This window comes from Phyllostomus hastatus, unplaced genomic scaffold (assembly GCF_019186645.2).
Source record: "Phyllostomus hastatus isolate PE091 unplaced genomic scaffold, TTU_PhHast_1.1 phas_scaffold_760, whole genome shotgun sequence".
Lineage (NCBI taxonomy): Eukaryota > Metazoa > Chordata > Mammalia > Chiroptera > Phyllostomidae > Phyllostomus > Phyllostomus hastatus.
In genome coordinates, this window is record NW_025334040.1 from 175340 (window position 1) to 195864 (window position 20525).

Below are 20525 nucleotides of genomic sequence, written 5' to 3' on the forward strand. Positions count from 1 at the left end.
CAAATTTCTCTCCTTCAATGACTGTATTGTGAGGCTGTGAGACTCCCTTGTGCCCTCCCGCACACTGACGCTTCTGTGTGTTTAGTCAATGTGGTTTCATGTCTGTGTTTCGTGTCCTCTCTGTAATTTCTCCCCCATGTCATCTGTCACTATCTCTCCTCTGCAGAGATGAACCTGCTGTCAGTCACATCAGGATTATTGTGTCTCAGATGCTGTAGCGTCCGCATCTGTGTATTGAGTTGGCCATGGATTTTGTCCTCCTTGTCTGTAGTGACCATGTTCAAGCATCTCTTACACACTGGATGAAATGGAATATTAATGTTCTTAGAATCTTTGACTGACTGACTATTCAATCATCTCTGAAATTTTATGGCCAGGATGACTGGTTGGTTTTGTTGTTTATTATAGCTCGTATTTTCTTGCTTCTAATCAGGAATATTTGATAGGATACTGGACTTGGTGAATATTTCCTTGTTGGTGAACAACACTGTATTTATATATACATTTTGTCTGCTATTCTAGGTTATTGCAGATTCATTAGAGTTAATTCAAACAGTTCGATCATTGGTCATTTGTGATTACACGTTCGTCATGGGACCACAGCAGTGAGGAGTCAGGTGCTAGTTCCCACCCTCAGTCCCAGCTCCTTGACAGGTCAATCTGGTGTCCTGACTGAGACTTGTCCTCTCTCACTGCAGGACAAGTGTGACTTCTGACTGTGTGTGTGAGCTCGGCAAACAGTCTCTGGGGTCTCTGTGTGGTCGTCTTTGCCCTCGGGGGTCTCCTCACACCTGTGGTGATCTGATTCTTGAACACTGGCAGTCAGGTCCCTTGGGGCACATAGAGGTTGGAGAACCACATGCAGGAAGGTTAGGGGTGATCTTTCTGGAGTGAAGGTGAGAGGCAAGAGTGGGGACCTGCAATGTGGTGACAACTGAGGTCTCAGATGTGAGGCCCTGCAAGATCATCCTGACATTGAGCCACACTCTGAGGGGGGCGTGACTTGCCAGGTGTGTCCTCTCCACCAGGAGCACTTCCCTGTGAGGGCGCTGCTGTGAGCTGCCAGGACCCAGCAGGGGAGGGAGGGAGGGCCAGCCCTGAAGGGGGGATGCAGGTGGATCCTCTGTGTCCTCTGCAAGGGTTTGCTCTGTTCTGAGCACGGGCTGCCAGGACAGCCTGGGGTTTCCTGAGCTCGGCTAAGCTGGGCAGTTCTGGGGACAAACCCAGGAATGGTGACCAGTGAGAGGCCCAGTCCCCATGAAGCATAATCAGGGTCCGTTATCACGGGATGCATGTCCTGGGCAGTGTGTCCTTCCACTCACAGTCTCTGTCTCCAACTCACATGCAGGCCCTGGAAACATGAGGTCAGCCCGGTCTTGTGAGACTGACCACTGCTGTCCCACCCTCTGCACAACTGCCTGAGGCTAAGGAAGGGCAGCTTGAGGATCTTAGGTCTGGGGAGCTAGGCCAGACCTGCTCTTGGCTTTGTCTCCTGTCCTGTTTGGGTCCAAAGAAAGTGTGACACAGATGAGGAAGAGGGTTTTTGTCTCACTTTCCCATTGGCTTGTGTCACTGCGAGCATTACCACTGCTGTCCCATGCTGCACAGTAATAGTCAGCCTCGTCCTCAGACTGGAGGTTGGAAATGGTCCAAACAGGGATCCCGTCGCCCTTACTGTGGCTTCTGTCACTGTTAACATACATCAAATACCGAGGGGCCTTCCCTGCCTGCTGCTGATACCAGTGAATGATGTACGTGCTGTGCTCACAGCTCAGGGTGCAGGTGAGCTTGGCCGAGGCTCCCGGGGAGGCAGAAGCAGACGGGGGCTGGGTCAGCACAGGCGCAGCACAGAGACCTACAGACACAAAACACAAGGGTGATGCTGAATATACCCAGAGTGGACAAATGTCCGTTGAAACTGTTCTTGGAGGAAACGTAGACCCCTGAGTGCCCAGGGATGCTCTGACCTGTGGAGAAAACCTGGGCCAGGAGGTAGAGGGGAGCCCAGTCTATAGTGGGAGGTGCTTCCAGGAGCTCTGCCCTCAAGCTGCCCAGCTGGCCCTAGCCTCTCCAAGCCCCTGTCTTATCCTCTCTTTGTGCAGTTCAATAGGGAGGAGAATTGAATGCAAATCTGTCTTTGTTCCCCAACTTGTGTGTCTCAGCTCTTGTCTGGATCCTGAGCCTAACAGCCTCCTTCTGAATTTCTGAGGCCAGGAGAAGGTGCAGGTGTGGGTTTCATTGTTAAGAGAGACTTTACCAGATAGAAGTGTTTTCAGAGGAGCTTCTGTCATGGCCTTTGAACATGAAACGGCCAAAGACATTTAACCTATAAAGTTTCCCAAAGAAGGACCCACAGTGCCCCCTGCTGTCTACAGCATGAATATCACCCTACATGTGTAGGTAGTGTATCACGTGGCTACTTCTAAGAACTTAATGGATGGTGAACCTTGGTGAGTGTTTTATACCCACCCCTCAATTGACATGGTAATAACCTGACATCAGAATAACCCCACATTATCTGTGGGTGCTGTCAGTCTCCTGACAACCTAGGAGGTCCCTGTGAGTGCCATCCTGGGAGATTTCACCTTCAAACAGTGATCTGTGCTTGTGAGTTACACAAATATGTCCCAATGGGACATAGATTATGTCCCATTAATAGAACATAATCTAACTTCCATAAAATATTTCTTATGGTCTCTCTTTCTTTTGAATCTCTGCACAGACATCATGTTATGACTTGTGTGAGCTTTATGGACATGATCTTCCTACTGAGAGGGACACTTGCAGCAATATTTGTTCAAAAATTCAAAAGGAGTATCACCATTCATCACACAGATTTTTAATAAAATGTGTCTGTAGCTGCAGATTTATCTTTAAAATTATAATTATATTTAATGTCGTGTGTGTAAGAGTGAAAGTAGTGTGGACCCACGGTATAATAATTTTCTTGTTTCTGTGTCCTCAGGATTCCTGGTTTGGGTGGAAAGTTGAGCAACCATTGTTCCCTAAGGAGGGGCTGGGTTCTGGGGCCCTGCACCGCCCCCTGGTGGCTGTGAGTATGTCTGCAGTGAGCTTCACGTGGGGAATACCTACAGGAAGTTACCCAGACACTTCATCCACCTGATCCTGCTCTGTCCAGCTTGGTGTCACAAGCCACATGCCCCAGTTTAGCATGAAATATGGGTCGACCCACTAGAGAAGAGCTGTAGTTCTGAAAGACACAGCAGATTTCAAAGACTTAGTAGAAACGTAATGTAAAATATACCAATATTTTCTGTTTCCTTCATATTGAATAATATTTTGAACTGATTGAAATTAAATAAATATTTTAAGGAAACTTATTCCACCTGCTTAACCCTTTAAAAGTAGACCCTGGAAAGTCTAGGTTTCCTGTGAGGTTCACACTTTATTTCTGTGGGACAGGGCTGCGCTGTAGCACTACATCATCTGTCCCCTGCCTGCGAAAGAGGAGAGAGAACTTTCTGGCACCTTAAGAGGTGACAAGTCTCAGCTTTGAGAGCACAGTGAGAGACCACAGGACTGTGGTGAAGACCAGGGACCCTGGGCCCAGAACCTTGGTTTTCTACCAGTTGTCTACTTTCTAGTTTGGACCTCAGACTAAAAGCTCATCCATTTGTGTTTCAGTTTCTGACTCTGTAAAATGGGGTGACAACGAGAATGCTTTATTTCTTTTAATTGTTGTTCAGGTACAGTTTTCTGCCTTTTACTCCATTCCCAGCCCACCCCCCAGCCCTCAACACCTCCCTCCCATTCCCACCCCCTTTGTTTCTGTCCATGTGTCCCCCATAATTGGTCCTGTAAACCCTTCCTCTTTTCCCCTGAAATTCCTTCTCCTCTCCCCTCTGGTCACTGTCAGCCTGTTCTCTATTTCAGTGCCTTTGGTTATACTTTGCTTGTCTGTTTGTTCTGTTGATTAGGTTCCTGTTAAAGGTGAGATCATATGGTATTTGTCTTTCACCACCTGGCTTATTTCGCTTAGCGTAATGCTCTCCAGTTCCATCCATGCTGTTGCAAAGGGTAGGAGCTCCTTCTTTCTTTGTGTTGCTGCATAGAACTCCATTGTGTAAATGTACCATAGTTTTTTGATCCACTCATTTACTGATGAGAATGCTTATCTGTGGAGGGGCTGATGTTAAAGGGCTTAATAAAAATGAAGCATTTGGTGCTTTACACATATTAAGCATACATGAGTGTGTACTCATCCTTCTTCATTAACATCCTTATTTTATTTTTATGATAGAGAAGAGACACTGAAGATAGAAAAAACGATAAAAGTGAAGAAAACATAAAAAATTGTGATTTGGGGCATTTGGCATTGACTGCATTTCCCGGCAACACCAAATGCACTCAGGGGCACAGGGGCCCCCACATGCACTGCCCTTCCCACAGGTCACAGGGCCACATGCACTCAGCCCCCTTTCCTGTCCACTAGGCCTTGTCCCAGGGACATGGTCCTTGTCCTCCATCAGCGACATCTCAGAGTGTCCCAGCACAGCCACAGCAGACTACTCTACATCGGTGGAGACCTGTGACATGTGTCACATCACCCTGACATTCAAACTAGACTCAGCCCCAGTGTGACTCCAGGTTGGGGAGGGGAGCCTGGTTCTGCAGAAGCTGCAGGGTGACCTTCACATGTTGGCATCAGTGTGTGTCTGCTGACCCCTCAAGGCCACATGGACATCTGGGGACAGGTAAGGGCTGATGGGCTCAGGGCTCAGACAAATGGCACTGGGCAGAGAGTGTAGGGGAACCTCATATGGTCCCTTGGGCACAAGGAGAGGTTTAACAAGGTCCTAGTGTCACCATGTCACATGAACTGAGCTGACTCAGGAGAACCCAGGTCTCTGGTTGGAGGAGAAGCAGACCAGGTGGTGTCTTGGGGTCTCCATAAAAAAGTCAGCAGCCTCTGAGTTCCTCACTGGACATATGAGGTCCTTGCCTCACTTCTACCAGACTGGGAAGCTGTGGAGGCCACTTTGTCTAGTGTCAGAGACTTGCCCCCTGTGGTGATGTCAGAGAACAAGGATGGAGCCTGGCCAGTCTGCCCAGAGATGGGCCACTTGGGGGAGGGCCAGGGTCTCTCTGGGCCCCCAGTGATGCCTCTTCTGATCCCTGAGGGCTTGTGGTGCACCCCAGACTGCGGGCCTCCTAGGAGGCGGATAGACCCCGTTACAGCAAGGACACTGTTGATGGTTGAATTGTGTGCCCCAAATTCATATGTCGATGCCCTAATCTTCACTACCTCAGGTGGGAGCTCATGGAGTTGGGCATGTTGTAGATGTAATTCCTCAACATGAGGTCACAGTGGAGTAGGGTGACCCCTGAGTCATTGGACTGGTGTCCTTAGAGAAAGGAGGAATACAGAGACAGATGCTCACAAGTAAGAATATTACGTGAAGACAGAGGCAGAGTCCACTGTCCAAGGTCAGCAGAGACGTCAGCAACCCCCAGAAACTAGAAGGGAGGCAGGGGTAGACTCTCCTTCACAGCCCACAAACCACCAACCAAGCTGACTAGTGATCTCTCACTGCTGACCTCACAACTGGGAGACAGTAAATCTCTATTGTCAACCCCACCCCGGTGTGTGCTGTGTGTGGCCATAGCTCCAGCAACCTCTAGAGTCCCTCCTGAGGACGCTGCTCTCAGAGCATAAGCAGTAGGTGGGCTCCTTCCAGGGGCTTGTTGCCCAATCTGTTCATCCAGGACTGAGTCTGATGGAGACGCAGGGACAAACAAGATGTGAGCTGTGCTGAGAGCTGCAGAGGGGACGCTATGGAGTCTGATGAGATGGTTCGGCAAAGACATCTCTCTTGGTCTTTGCGTCATGGGGGTCTCCCCGAGGATGGGACTTTTGAACACAGCCTTGAAGGAGAATTTGGTGTTGACTCGATAAGGTTGACCCCCTATGGTGGGTGAAGGGCAGGGAGCTGAGACGACCTTGGGCTGCAGAAAGGGATTTGTGAGGGGGTGGGAGGCACCTCCAGAGGCAGGACCCCTGGCTCCCTCAGGGTTCTCTGGGTGCAGACCAAGCCCGAGTCCCTGCAGGCAGCAGGCGCTCCCCTCCCTCAGATCTGCTTTCTGGGTAACATGGAGGTCAGGCCAACGTCAAGCGCCGGCTCCCCACTGCTTCCCCTGGTAATGAGAAGGAAGAACAGATCTGAGAATCTGACCCCTGGGCTCCATCCCAGGAAGGGCAGACAGCAGTAGTCAGATACAGGATCTCAGGGTGACACTTGTGCTCTGTCTCAGAGGGACTCTGTGGCACCCAGACAGCACCACACCCGTCTCTCACGAGGCATCTAGTGGGTGGCTGAGCACACAGACCACAGGCAGAGAGAAGCATCCTTCACAGGTGACCTCAGTGAGCTCACGCTCTCAAGGATGCACCTACCTCATGGTGGGAGACAGCAGGGGACCTCATTTCTGTGTCCTTGATCATGAAATGTGTCCCAGATCATGGGAGCTGACAGCAGAGCTGGGCACAGAGGGCAGGCAGGGCAGCCCAGCTTGGTTTGATCTCGCTTTCTCAGCATTAACGCCCAGCGAGGAAGAGCCCCTTCTACACCCTGCTTGCAAAGCACAAAAATAAAGCTTGCAGCTGGGTTGGGGGCCAAAGATGCTCAGGGAGGCCAAGTTGCCAGAGTTGCTGTCTGGGGTCTGTGAGGTTTCATTCTTGACCTTGCACCTAAGCCATGTTAGGCTGTGCACAGAAGCTGCTGGTATCAGGACACACGATTCTAACCTCCAGTGTCACTACTGCTTCAGCACAGAATATGCTCACCATCTGTCCAGGGGCCTCCTGTGCTGGGAAGAGGGAAAGTCAGAACAGAGAAGGCCCCAAGCTTGATAGGAGGTAGAGATGAGGGCAGAAGTGATGGCAGGGTGAAGACCACCAGGAGCAAGGGAGGGAGGGAGAGCAGGTCCCCTGGGATTCACAGATGGTGTCTTCCTGTAGTGATGTCACTGAGCTGAGAGTAGCAGGTGTGCAGGAGAGAAGTCACTGCCAGTGTGGTCCTAGGAAGGGGCAGCTGAGACTCCTAGGCCCACCCTGACCTGCTGCAGCTGCATTGGGGTTTTAGGAGATCCTGGGGGACTTGTGTGCTTAGAGTGGTCCCAGAAGCCTTGGTTTAGGTCTCCATGGAAACTCTCACTTCCTCTGCTGTGCCCCCGACTCCTTCCTAGGCCACCTGAGTCTTGGTGCTTAACTGTCCTGCCCTCATCAAGTTGAGCCTGATTCAGGTGCAGGACACTATAATGATGTGGAAAAAGAGTTTTATAAACAGACATTTCCACCAGCCACATGTGAGGGGTTGGGCAGGGGGGTGTCCCCATGGACACCTGGATAGAAATAAATATTCAAGACATCATTTGTTCTTCGCTCCAAGTGGTCTGGACTTTCCTGCTTTCCACAGGTGCTCTCCTCGTCTGCCTTGCAGCTTCTGCCCGTGTTTCTCTCCAGCTGACCCCTCCAGTGGCCCCGCTCCTCACCCAGTGCCTGCCTGAGCACCAGCCTCCTTTCAGTTCTGTTGCTCATCGCTTGTCTGGGAGGCGGCCTCTGACCACCACACGTTTGGAAAGACAGCGTTACGGCCCTTTATCATATTCCCAGGAGTGTGTTCACAGTTTGGTGTGGGCCATCCAGAACCTTTGCCTGGAAGAACCCACCTCACCCCCTCTCCGCACCAGCAATCGCACCTTCTGAGGATGTGAGGGGACTAGAAACACAGCTAGAAGCAGTGGCTGCTGGCGTGAAGACTTTGTGACTACCAAGAAGAGGACGATGCTTCATTCTCTAATTTTTCCCTGTATTGTTGACTGATCTGCAGGTGCTAAATCAGCCCTGCATTCCCAGGATGAATGCCAGCCAGTCCTGGTGTGTGCTCCTTGTGCAGGCGGCTGGACTGGTTTTCTAGGACAGTGCGGAAGGGTCCGGGTCTGTATTGTCAGGGTTATTGATGAGCAGTTTTCTTTCCTTGTGACATATTATCTGGTTTTTGGGTCAGAGTAACACTGACCTCATCGAATGAGCTTATAGGTGTCTTTCTCTTCTATTTTTTGGGGAGAGTTTATGAATAATTGGTAATAATTGTTCTTTAAATGTGTGATAACATTCACCAGTGAAGCGTCTGTGTCTGGGCCTTTCTGTGTGGCTAGTTTGTGATTATTTCTTCTCTGTGTTGTTGGGGATTTCATCAGGTTTCCTTAGTTTTCACTGAGTCCGTTTGAACATCTTCTGGTTTTCTAGAAACTTGTTCATTTCATCTACATTTTGTGGCATGCATTGGTTCCTAGTGTTCCCTTATTTCCTGAAAGTCTTGTTTCATTTTTGCAGTGTCAGTAGTAATGGCTCCTCTTTATTTCATGATTTTAGTAATTTATCTTTACAAAATAATGTCAGTCTAGCTGTGACCAGTGTGGCTCAGTTGATTGAACACTATCCTGAAAAGCAAAAGGTCACTGGTTGGATTCCCGGCCAGGGCACATGCCTGGGTTGCGGGTTCTGTTCCCGGTCAGGGTGCACTTGAGAGGCAACTGATCAATGTTTCTCACATCAAAGCTTTTCTCCCTGTTTTTCCCCTTCCCTTCTCATCTCTCTAAAATAAATGTATGAAAATCTTTAATAAATAAATAAATAAAATATAATCAGTCTAGCTAAAAGTATGTCAATATTGTTGATATTTAAAAAGAACCAACTTTTAATTTTATTGATATTCTTTATTCCTTCTTTCATTAATATTTAGTCTAATCTTTATTATTTATTTTGCCTGCTTTGGCTCAGTGTACTCTTCTTTTTACAATGTCTGAAATTGAAATGCTATGTTACTGATTTGAGATCATATATATACATATTAGGACTTAGAAACAGAAAAATATTTTTAACTCTATTTATTAATATACATTAAGTACATATAAATATATTTACACATACTAATTAATATAATACAGGATGGGCAAGAGAAAGTTTATAGTTTGTATAAAAATAATTCCATCATAAATATATAATAATAGAAGAATAAACTCTGTTTTTGTGCATTCACAACTGTAAACCTACATTTGACCACCCTGTATATAAATCAGGATAAATATATGAATTTGATTGTATAAATGTAAATATGCAACGCACTCCTTCGAGGGAATTATGTTCCTGTAGATACACACATGTAAACACACAATGCACATATTCATTTTTGCATGTATACATTCACATGTAATACACAGTACATACATTGATAGATCATGCACATGCACATGCACACATGCGGATAAACACTCTCCTCTAAGCACTGCTTTGGAAGCCTTCTGTTGGGCTGATGCGCCATGTCTTCACCATCATTCACTGTCCACACATTTTCCAATTTTTCTTTGATTTCTCCATTGAGCCATTGACTATTTGGTTGTGTACTTTCACATTTCCTTTTCCTCATCAATTTAAAAAATTGTGTTTTTTTATTTCTAATTTTATTCCATTTTGGAGAAAATACAATGCATAATTTCTATCTTTTACTTATTTTTTTGATGTGTAACTTTTTAATTATATTTTCCCATTATGATTTATCCTTGTAATACCTTCTCCCACCTATATATTTAAATACATTGACCCTGTTTTGTGTCCCAGAAATGGTCTAATTTGGAGAGTGGTCACCTGCCCTGGAGTCCAGTATGTATTGTGCTGTTTTGGGACTGAGTGTTCTGTCTGCATGTCTAATTGCTTTATACTCTGGTTCAATATGTTCTATTTATTTATACACATGGAGTTAGATGTTTGTATCTATAGTCTATCATTTTTTAAAACTTTCTATATTCTATCTTCTATTTTGAAATGTATCCATGTAGCTACCATATCTGCTGCTTTTCATTTCTTTGTGTGGATACCTGTTCTATTGGGTGTCATTGTCCTTTTGTCTGAGGGTGTCTTACTATGTCCTGTAGTGGGGTCTGTGTGTGGCCAATTCCGTGGATTTGTATGCCTGAAACACTTTTACTTTGCCTTTAATTTTGAAAGACACTCTACCTGAGTAAAGAATTCAAGGGTCTTCCTTTCTGTTGTCACTTTAAGATCCTCCTATCTCCTGGTTGCATTGTTTCTCATGAGAAATCTGCTCTTACCATTGTCTGTTCCTCACTCCAGGACGTCTTCTCTCTCTGACTGCTGCTGAGAGCATCTTCCTCTAAGCAGTCTTATTATGAAACATATTGGTATTTTCTTTCTCTTTCTCTTTTCCTCCCTCCCTCCCTCTCTCTTCCTCCCTCCCTCCCTCCCTCCCTCCCTTCCTTCCTTCCTTCCTTCCTTCCTTCCTTCCTTCCTTCCTTCCTTCCTTCCTTCCTTCCCTCCTCTCTCACTGTCTTTCTTTCTATCTTTCTTTCTCTCTGTCTTTCATTTGTGCCTGAGTTTGTTAAAGTTCATGGACCTGTGCCTCTGCAGTTTAACCAGTTTGGAATATTTTGGTTCATATTTCTGCAGTTTTTCTAGTGACCCCCACCACATACTTCCCAACTTTTCCGCTTCACTGCTTTCAATGATACATATTTGGGTCCTTTGTAATTGTTACAACTCAAAGATGTTGTGGTCATTTTCACTCATTTTTCTTTCTGTGTTTCATTTTGTATACTTTCTATGGCACTCCATCAATTTCACTAAACTTTTCTTCTGCAGCATCTAATCTATTGTCTATCCCGTGCATTGTACTTTTAAGTCTCAGATACTGTAGTTTTCATTTTCACAAGTTCAGTGTGTATCTCTGTTTAATCTTCTATATCTCCACGTAATGTGTTCAGTCTTTCTTCTACCCTCACAAACCAGTGATATATAATGAAAACAATTGCTTTTATATCCTTGAATATGAATTACATCATCAAAGAAATTTCAGGACAAGTTTGGATTCATTGATTTTTGTACTTAAAATAGCTCATATTTTCCTAATTCTTTTTGAGAAAATTTTTTATAACATGTAAGGTATTGTGACTTTTCCCTTGTTGGGTATTCATATCTGTATTTCTGTTGATGTTTTTGATTTTTATATTTGGATTCAGGAAAGGTACTTGGACATATGATTGTTTGTCAGCTTGCTTTAATCACCTCTCCAATGGCACCAGAGCAACCTTTAGTTTGGGGCTAATTTTCTCACCACTGAGACAAAGCTCTTCTGACAAATCAACCTGAAGCCTGAATTGGCAGATTCTATCCCACTGGGCACAAGCACTACAGGCTGGTGTGCTGACCTGTGACTGTCCCCTCCCATGTCTTTGGGTGGCTCCCTCCTGAGTCTCAACTGGTTTCCTCCCACGTGCACTCACCGGTCTCGAGGAAAGGCTTGCAGAAACCCAGGGTACCATCTCTGTGGGCCCTCCCCTCTTCCACATGCTCCCCCTGGTCTGTTATTTCCTCTCTGAGGGCCCTGGAGACTCCCTCTTACACGGAGAACCTGTCAGGGGATTTGTCTGGAGGGAGGCCGAGGAGGGCAGACCCGCCGTGTGCTAATAACTGAGGACTGAGCAGGAAACTCTGCACAGTTATCCTCAGTGGAAGCAGGGCCTGGGGATCCTGGCATCAGGCAGTCACTCGACCTGAGTCACACTCAGAGGTAGGACACACCACCTGTTGGGGGTACAATTCTCTGCCACCACTGACTTCCCAGCGAGGGCACAGTGTGAGATGCCTGGGGCTTTCAGCAGCGGTGCGTGGGTGTGAAAGCCTTGATTAGGGATCAAGGTGGACACCACAGTGTCCACTACACCAGCCTGTTCCATTCAGAATCCCAGGATGCCAGGGAACCTGGGGCTTCAGAACCTCAGGTGAGCTGGGAGGGTCTGGGGATTACTCTAGTACATTTTGCCAAGGGGTAGCCCAGTCACCATACATGGAAATCCAAGGTCCACTGGACCTAGATTTCCATCTGTTTGTCCTTCAAGTCAAAACTTTCTGCAACTCGTACTTTCTCCTAGAGACATCAGAACAGCCTGGACCAGCCAGCCCTGAATTCACTCCTGACCCACCCTCTGCAGAGCTGCCCGAGGGCTCAGAGCAGGGGCAGCATCGGAATCTCAGATCAGGGGACCTGAGCAGATGGCTCAGTGATTTCCTGCACAGTCGCCCTGGGGCTGGAGGAGAGTGTGACACAGACAGAGGAAGGTTTGTGTCTCACTTCCCCTTTGGCCTGTGTCACTGTGAGCAGCACCACTGCTGTCCCATGACTGACAGTAATAGTCAGCCTCGTCCTCAGCCTGGGCACCACTGATGGTCAGGGTGGCTGTGTGTTCATAGCTGGAGCCTGAGAATTGGTCAGGGATCCCTGAGGGCCTATTGCTACCCTGGTAAATGACCAGCACAGGGGCCTGGCTGGGTTTCTGCTGGTACCAGTTCAGAACATATATTCTCTCCCTGTCTTCTTCCCCTATAAAGTCATAGTCCACGAAAATTTCTCCCTGGCAGGTGATGGTGGCCGTCTGTCCCAGGGCCACAGACACCGAGGAAGGCTGTGTCAGCTCAGAGGAAACCACAGAACCTGCAAGGGTGGGAGACAAGACAGGGATTGACAATTAAGAGCTCATTCCAATAAGGACCCACCTTAAGTCTGCATCTGGGTTGAGATCAAGGTTTGGGGGGGGGGCAGCTCCCTGTCCTGTTGGGCTGAGAGCCTGGCAGGGCCTGGGGGCAGCACCTGTGCAGAGAATAAGAAGGGGGAGCAGCAGAGGGGTCCAGGCCATGGTGCAGACACCCCAGAGCTCTGCCTCGTGAGTCCTCAAGGCACCGTGGGCTCCCCAGGCCTCTCTTGTGCCCTCTCAGTCCTCTGGGGCCCTGATGTTTCAGTGTTTATGCAAATGCACTCCCCATCTGGGTTCCAAAGTGAGCAGTTAGCAGAGATCACTTTTACCACTCCCAGGGGACAGGCCGGGTGACTGAGGAGGAAGGGCTGAGTGTCCAGATTATTCTAGCTGCTTCTCAGGTCAGAAAATTATCCCTGGACTCTCAGACCCCTGATCACCGTCACCTTCCTGGGGTCTGACTGAAACCCTCCCAGCCGGGCGTCTGTCCTGGGCCGGCACAGCAGGGCTGCAGGCCTTCCAGGAGCCTGGCCACAGGGCTGAGCTGGGCCCTCTGAGACATAAGTGACAACTCCTGACTCAGCAGGTGCAGGGCCCTGGTCCTGACCTCTTCCTACTCCTTCTTCACATCCTCTCTCTGTCCCCACACACGTACGAGTGTCCATCATCACCTTCATTAGACGTGGTTCCGTGGGGCGAGGATGTGTGGCGGTGCCTCTGGTGTGATGTGTTCCTTGTTCAATGTGCTCCTGCTTCGAGCGATTCACACCAGCTCCCAGTCTCCCCACACTGGTGTGTGTGTCCCTTCCTCCGAGCCCCTCTCCACACAGACTCGCTATGGGGGCTGTTGACCCTTTGGTCCTTCTAAAATGCTGCATCAGGGTTTTAGCTGACCTGGGAAAAGCTCCAGAAATCCACCTGACTGAGACCCCAGCTTCAGGCCCCATGTGCTCTGTGAGGGTCCCTGGGGACCTGGTCTTCACTCAGGTTGTGATGTCTGGGGACCAGACATTGTGGTCTCTCCTTTGAGGCGAACTTGTTCCTGACAAAGGACAGCCTGATGACCAGAGCTGGACTGGAGTAGGGAGAATCTACTCCATTCAGTCTCCTGAAGTGTCTGTGCTGCTCCAGGCAGGGACCAGAGGTTCTGACTCTGCCCACTTCTCCTGAGATGGCCCTGAGCAGAGCAGCTGCAGCCCCAGGGTCAGAGAGCACCCAGAGGTGGGAACAAGAGGCAGAGGGTGGCAGGTTACGATGTGTCTTTCCTACCCAGACAGGGAGTCAGGCCCAGGATTCCTTCCTACAGAGAGGTGACCTGCATTTCATGTGAAGCATTCACAGGTGCCTGTCAGGGTCCAGCAGTGACACTGTGTGAGTCTGACTGTCACAATGTGGTCATTGGGTCTCAAGGGGACAGATGGAACTTCCTGAAGTCCAGCGCCTGCACTGAGCCTTGGAACTGCTGACCCCAGGGCTGGTCTCCCTCTGAGGCTCCAGCTGGGCAGCCCCAGCTTCTGCCCAGGCTGCTCCTGGATGCAGCTCCACTGCCCCCTGCTGGTGGGAAGAACTCAGACTTGGAGTTTCCCTCTTGCAGGTCACCCAGAGTGCTTGTCACCTGAAAGAGTGTGACCCCTGCCCTGTGCAGCCCTGCTTTGAGAGGTCATATAAAGACTGCAAGAAGGCGGGAGGTGCAGTTCTGGTCACACTGTCCCAGGGGTACAATGGGCTTCCTGCTGATCGGTTTAGTTAGTAGAGTGGAGGGTGCACAATGAACTCTCCTGTTTTGCAAAGTGTCAAATCCCGTAGAAACCCACATGTTACCCTACAGGAGTCCAGGCTTTCAGTGTATCTCAAACCAGAGCTGTCTCTACCCTTACCCCAGTAAGGACTGTGGGACACAGATTTTCCTACACTGACATGAGCTGGGCACTGAACTCAGTGTCACTGCCGTCACCCCTAGGGCCGTGATTGCATCCCTGCTCTCACCTCCCAGAGTGAGCAGTGGGTGGGGTCTGCTCTGGCCCCTGTGGCCTTTGACCAGACTAGGAGCCTCCTGCTCCTTCCATCTGGGAGCGACCCCTTCCCACAGATGTCAGCATCTGCTGGTCCCTCTCTAGGTCCCCAGAGGATGGACTGGAGGTGCCAGACCTGAGCCCCAACTGACCTCCTGCCCAGTCTCTAAGACACTTTCTTTTCTTTTGTACCATTTAATTTGGGGGAATGAAGGAGTTTCCAAATTAAGTATAAAAGTTGCCACTTAATAGCAGGTAAAGCTGAGGCCTAAAGACTAGGTCCCCAGGAATATTGAGAAAATGCGGTGAGTCCAGGAGAGGAGTCCCAAGGTCCTGGACCCTGACTTTGGCTCTTTGGGGCCGAGTGTGACCAGAGGTGAAGGGGTTACGTGAGGGCCCGGCTGGGTGGTAGGGTGGTGTCCTCCGGGCTCATTGTTGTCCCCATGTCCTCCTGGCTGTCATGAGAATCCCCCTCACCAGGGATGTTGGGGTGTCAGTAGCTGCTTCCAAGTCAGAGCTGCAGAATCTCTGGGGACCCTGTAGCTGTTTTGCTCTGCAGGGTCTGGCCTGGGTCCTGCTGGATCTGCTCTGCCATACTGATTGGTCGTCAGCTCCCTAACCAGTGGGAGTGACAAGTGTGTCATGGCCACTCCAGTGAAAGCAACTGTGTCCTCAGGAGACCATGAACGTGCAGGTCCCAGAAACAGAGGGTCACTCTCAAGGGTCCTACCCCTTGCAGCATCCCCTGGGCTGAGCTCAGGCTCTGGGTTCAGTGAGTGTCAAGCCCACAGGCAGGGCCTGGGGCACCAACTGTGCAGAATGAGCAGGAGGGGGGCCCGGGCCTCAGGGGTGATGCTCCAAGTCCTGCAGCTGGTTCTGACCCCGGGGGCCCCAGCCTCCCTCAGCGCTCAGTAGTCCCTGTGAGAATGCTTTTCAGAGGCCTGTGCGGGACAGAGCTCTGTGTGGGCGGGATGTGTGGGTGTAGGTGATGCCAGGCACTTACCCCTTCTAACGTACCGAACCTTGTACTGACGTGCTCTGTTTCTTTGTTGTATTTGTCCTTTATTGCCAATCCCACAAGGTCAAAGCTCCAGGGGAAGGGCGTTTTGTCTGTCTCCTTCCCTGTAGCAGCAGCACAGTGCACAGGGTGTGAGACCGTCAGAGACTTGGCCCTCACTTCATACTGTTGCTCACGTGAAAGCTTCACGTGTCTGCAAGACATCAGATTACCACGCGTTATTCCAACTCCATTTCACATTGTCTGACAGATGGCTTAGTCTAATTAGTGACTTGGAGAAAAAGCAACGACTCAGCCTCAATGTTCCTAAGCAGCGGAGGCAGGTCACGGTGGTCCTCACGGGACCCATTCAGCCTTTCCAGGGCCCTGGGACTCTGCCTTTCTCTCCCTGGTGAGTAGTGGGACGTGCCAGGTAGCCTCTATCAGGTTCCTAGAGCACCTGGGCTCATGATCTGAAGAGTTTCTTCTCTCACAAGAGAAATGCAAAATCCTACAATCAGATGCAGGCACTCCAATGTTTTTCTTCAGAGAGAGGAGGACGAGAGGGGGAGGGGAAGGGGGAGGGGAAGGAGAGACACTGATCAGTAATTACACCCCTTCCTGCTAAAACAAGAACCACAGACACAGTGGTTTCATGGTAAATTCCATCAAACATGTGAGGAAGAGTAACTCCCACTCCACGGGGCTCTGCCACCACACTGCCACAGGGGACGCCCTTTCTTATCCATTCTCTGAGGTCAGCAGGGCTGTGATCCCTGAGACACCTTCACATAAAGCAAACTGCAGAGGAGCACCCCAGCAGCGAGTCCACAAGCCTCAGGGACCTGTCAGGGGGAGGGACCTCATGGAGCTACTCTGTGCACCCCAGGGTCCCCTCCGGACCCCCTAGACTCACTCTCTTTCCACCTGTGTCTGTACCGCAGTCCTGTTCACCTGGCAAGGTCATGTGGGTTTCTGGTAGGCAGCCTTTAGCTGAGTCTTGCTGGAAAATTCAGTCTCACTGTAACTCTCTTTGAATATATCTTCATGATTTCATGTTATTGCCCTTGGTGGCATTAAGTCTAACTGATGTTTAGAAAGGCTTTTATTTTAAGGGTTGTGGTAGCATCTGCAGGACACACCCGACTTACCAAAGTCCCCCTTCTAGTGCTGTCGTATCGCTTCACATATGACATAGGGACATTACATCATGGTTTTCACCCTCCAAAAATTTTGCTCACATTGTCCTGCATTTTGCTTTAACTAACATTATAAATCACTTCATACCCTGTTACTGTTCTTTTTCTTTGAACAATATAATAAAATGTTTCTCTTCATCCACGTAGTTACCTTATCTGGTGCCTTTCATTTCTTTGCATGGATTCCTCTTTCTGTCTGGGTCACGTCCCTTCCGTCGGAGGGGTGTCCTCCCTCCCTCCCTGCACTCAGGGTCTGCTAGTGGTCAGCTGTGCACGTGGCTGTGCGTGTGAGCAGGGGTGGTTCTGCCCCTTCCTCAGAGGCGTTTCTCTGGGCGGAGCTGGAAGCCGACAGCTTTTGTGTTGGGTTGTTGTCTGTGTTCTGAAGACGCTGCTCCTGGCTCCTCCTGGTTGTGTTACTTCCACCGAGAACCCTGTGCTCCCATTACGGATCTTCCTGTTTGGGGGACGTGACTTTTGCTCTGCTGCTTTTTGATGGTCTCCTCCACACGGGTGTGAGAGGTTTGGTTGTCATGTGTGTGGGCGCCGTTTCCTTTGTGTTTTAGGTGCTGGGGAGTGTGATGTTTCTTAGATCTGTGGGTTCTGAATGCTCACCAAAAGTAGAACGTTCTGGCCCATATTTCTTTCAGCTTTTTTCCTTTCTACCCTCCCCTCCCCACCCTTCACATCTGTTCAGGATCCCAGGCAGCCGTCAGATCCCAAGGCCTCAGGAGCTCAGAGCAGGAGGACAGTTCTGGGGACTGATTCAGAGCCGTGGGCCTGTGAGTGACACAGCCTCCATCACGTGGACATGCAGTGTCCTTCACTGCTGCGTGGATGTCTCCCTCTGTGTCCTTTCATTCAGGCCTTGTGTCCCTACTCACACCCTGGCCTAGAAATCCCCAGGACATCCTGGTCCTGCCAGCAGTGAATTTACTGCTGTCCCACCCTCTGCAGAGCTGGCTGAGAACTGGGAGGAGGGGACAGCATGGGGATCTCACACCTGGGGCCTGAGTGAGACCTGCTCATGGCCTTGTCTCTGGGCATATTTGGACAGAAAGCGAGTGTGGTGCACTCAGTGTTTTTTGTCTCACTTCCCCACCTGCCTGTGTCACTGTGAGTGTTACTACTACTCTCCCTCACCGCACAGAAGTAGTCAGCCTCGTCCTCAGCCCGGGCCCCACTGATGGTCAGGGTGTTCATGTCCCCTGAGTATGAGATAGAGAATTGATCTGGGATCCCTGAGGGTCGATTGTTGTTATCATAGATGACTGTTACAGGGGCCTGGCCTGGCTTCTGCTGCACCCAGGTAGGATAATAGTTTCTCAGAGCTTCCCCCTGGCAGGTGATCCTGGCCGTTTGTCCCAGGGTCACAGACACTGCTGAGGGCTGAGTCACTTCAGAAGAGGCCACCAAACCTGAAAGAGAGGACAGGAGAGGTGAGTGTGAGGATGAGGGTCTCCTTCCCAGAAGACACACACCCTGCAGGGTCCCCTGGGCTGAGCAAAGTTCAGGGCCAGGTCTCTCCTGGTTTCTTTGGGGGCTTAGCCTTGGGAGTCAGCACCTGTGCAGAGAGTGAGGAGGGGGAGCAGGAGCGGGGTCCAGGCCATGGTGGAGAAGCCCCAGGATCTTCCTCTGACCCACAGCTGAGGATGTGGCTTCGGGGCCTGTCTTATCCTGCATAAGGGGCTCCATGCAAATCCACTTCCTTCCCCTCGTGGCCTTGCTGAGTGGCACCCGCTGGGCAGAGAGCAGCTGGGGCCAGTGGAGGGTTTAAAGTTGGGTCCTCACCTCCAGGTCTGTGCCCAGGTTGCTCAGAGCTCTCTGTGGTATTGAGGGGACGGTGCTGACCCCTGACCAGCCCCTGCACCCACACCTGGGCTGAGTCTCCTGTCTGGTCTTGGGGAGAGCGCTCAGACGCCTCCAGTGATGAGATCACAGTGTGGTGTGGGGTGGGGGTGCTGGAACCAGGAGCCGGTAGGGACAGTGGTCAAGCTGGTGTCAGAGGCTGGACTTTGCTCCAGGACACAGTGACACTGGTCACGTGCCTCTGGGGGAGTTTCTATTATTTTTTTAAAAATCAGAAAATCATTTGCATCTTGGTCTTGGCAAAAGATCTTAGACTCATAAAAATCCTTGATAGGTAAAAAGAAAGAAAATAAGTGGAAACCCTTTAAAATTAAAAACTTTGTCCTACAAAAAGTCCTTTATGGAGCTAATTTAAGAAAACAATGAAGTGGGATAAAACACTTGGCAATCCCAGCCCGCCAGGGAACCATGTGTATAAAGTTTCAAAACTCATATGCAAAACAAACAGGCATGGCTGGGCCAGGGGTTGTGTGGCTCAGTTGGTTCGAGTGGCATCCAAATGCAGCAGGGGTTCGGGTCTGGCCCATGGTTGAGGGGCAGATGGGAGTCGACCAATGAGGCCACGAATGGGCAGAGCAACAGACACATGGTTTTCTCAAATCATTAACAAAATTTAAAAGATAAACAAAACAAAATTCTATTTGAAAATGGGCAAATGACAGAAATAGACAGTTGATGGAAAAATATACAGATGTCAAAAAAACACAGAAAAATGTTGATAAGTCGCCACCAGGGAAGGTAAGTTAAAACCGGAGCGAGACACCTGCACACCGGTCAGCACGGAGCAGACTGACTGAGGTGAAATCGGGGCAGCTCCAGACACTGGTCAGGCAGTGAGAAGGGGGTCACTCACTCAGGGCTGGTAGGAAGGTCAGATGGCAAAGCCACAGTGGACAAACAGCCGTGGACTTAGTATAACATGAACATGCAATTATCATACAGCCAGTCACTGCATCACTGGGCATTTATTTCATAAAATTAAAAACTTATGTTTACATAGAAATGCATACACAAGTGTTCACAGCACCTGTCGAGTCTCCTCAGACTGTAGTAACCAAACACCACTGAGTTGCTTAAAGTTGGAAGTCAGAGAGAGAGAGAGAGAGAGAGAGAGAGAGAGAGAGAGAGAGAATGACAGAGAGAGACAGTCTGGTCAGTGATCCCATTATACCAGAGCCCCACCCATGACACATCCTGTGGCTCCCATCACTTCCTTAGAGTCCCCGCCTCCACATACAGCTACACTGGGAGTAAGGACTTCAACGTCTAAACTTTGGAAGACACAATTGCTCAGTTCATACCAGCGCCTTTACACATAAGAACCCCAAACTAAAAGCAATTCAGAACTCCTTCAGGGTGATGGTTAAACAGACACTGGTACATGTAAATAACAGAATATTATTCAGCCAAAAAAATGGACTATGGATACACACAACACCATTGATGAGTATATGAGGAAATACAATGAATAAATGACCAATCAAAAATGTTACGTTCTGTAGGATTCTATTTATACATAATTTTCCAATGACAGACTTTGAGAGATGGGGAAGCAGGTGATGGCTGCAGGGCTGAGGGGCAGGGGAAGGGTCTGAGTGGGAGGAGGTGGGTGTCGTAAAAGGGAAACATGAAGAGTCCATCTGTGATGGGACCACATGGAATCCTGACCGCTGTGGTGGGCGTATGAGCCTGCACGTGGGAAGGAAGTGCATAGCGGTGGCTGGTGTGGCTCAGTTGGTTGGAGCATCATCCTCTGATCACAAGGTTGTGGGTTTGATACCTGGTCTGGGTGCCTATGGGAGGCAAACAATCAATGTTTCTCTCTCTCATTGATGTTTCTCTGTCTCCCTTCCCCTCTGTCCCTTTCTCCGTCACCAAAAGCAA

The 20525-nt window shown here is 49.4% G+C and overlaps 1 gene segment (V, D, J or C); it reads right to left on the minus strand.

Annotated features, from left to right (window-relative positions):
* Positions 1–17546: 17546 nt before the first annotated feature.
* On the minus strand, positions 17547–18400 carry LOC123810985. The segment is given in 2 exon segments: positions 17547–18190; positions 18337–18400. Coding segments are annotated over 2 exon segments (531 nt in total).
* Between the last annotated feature and the right edge of the window lie 2125 nt (positions 18401–20525).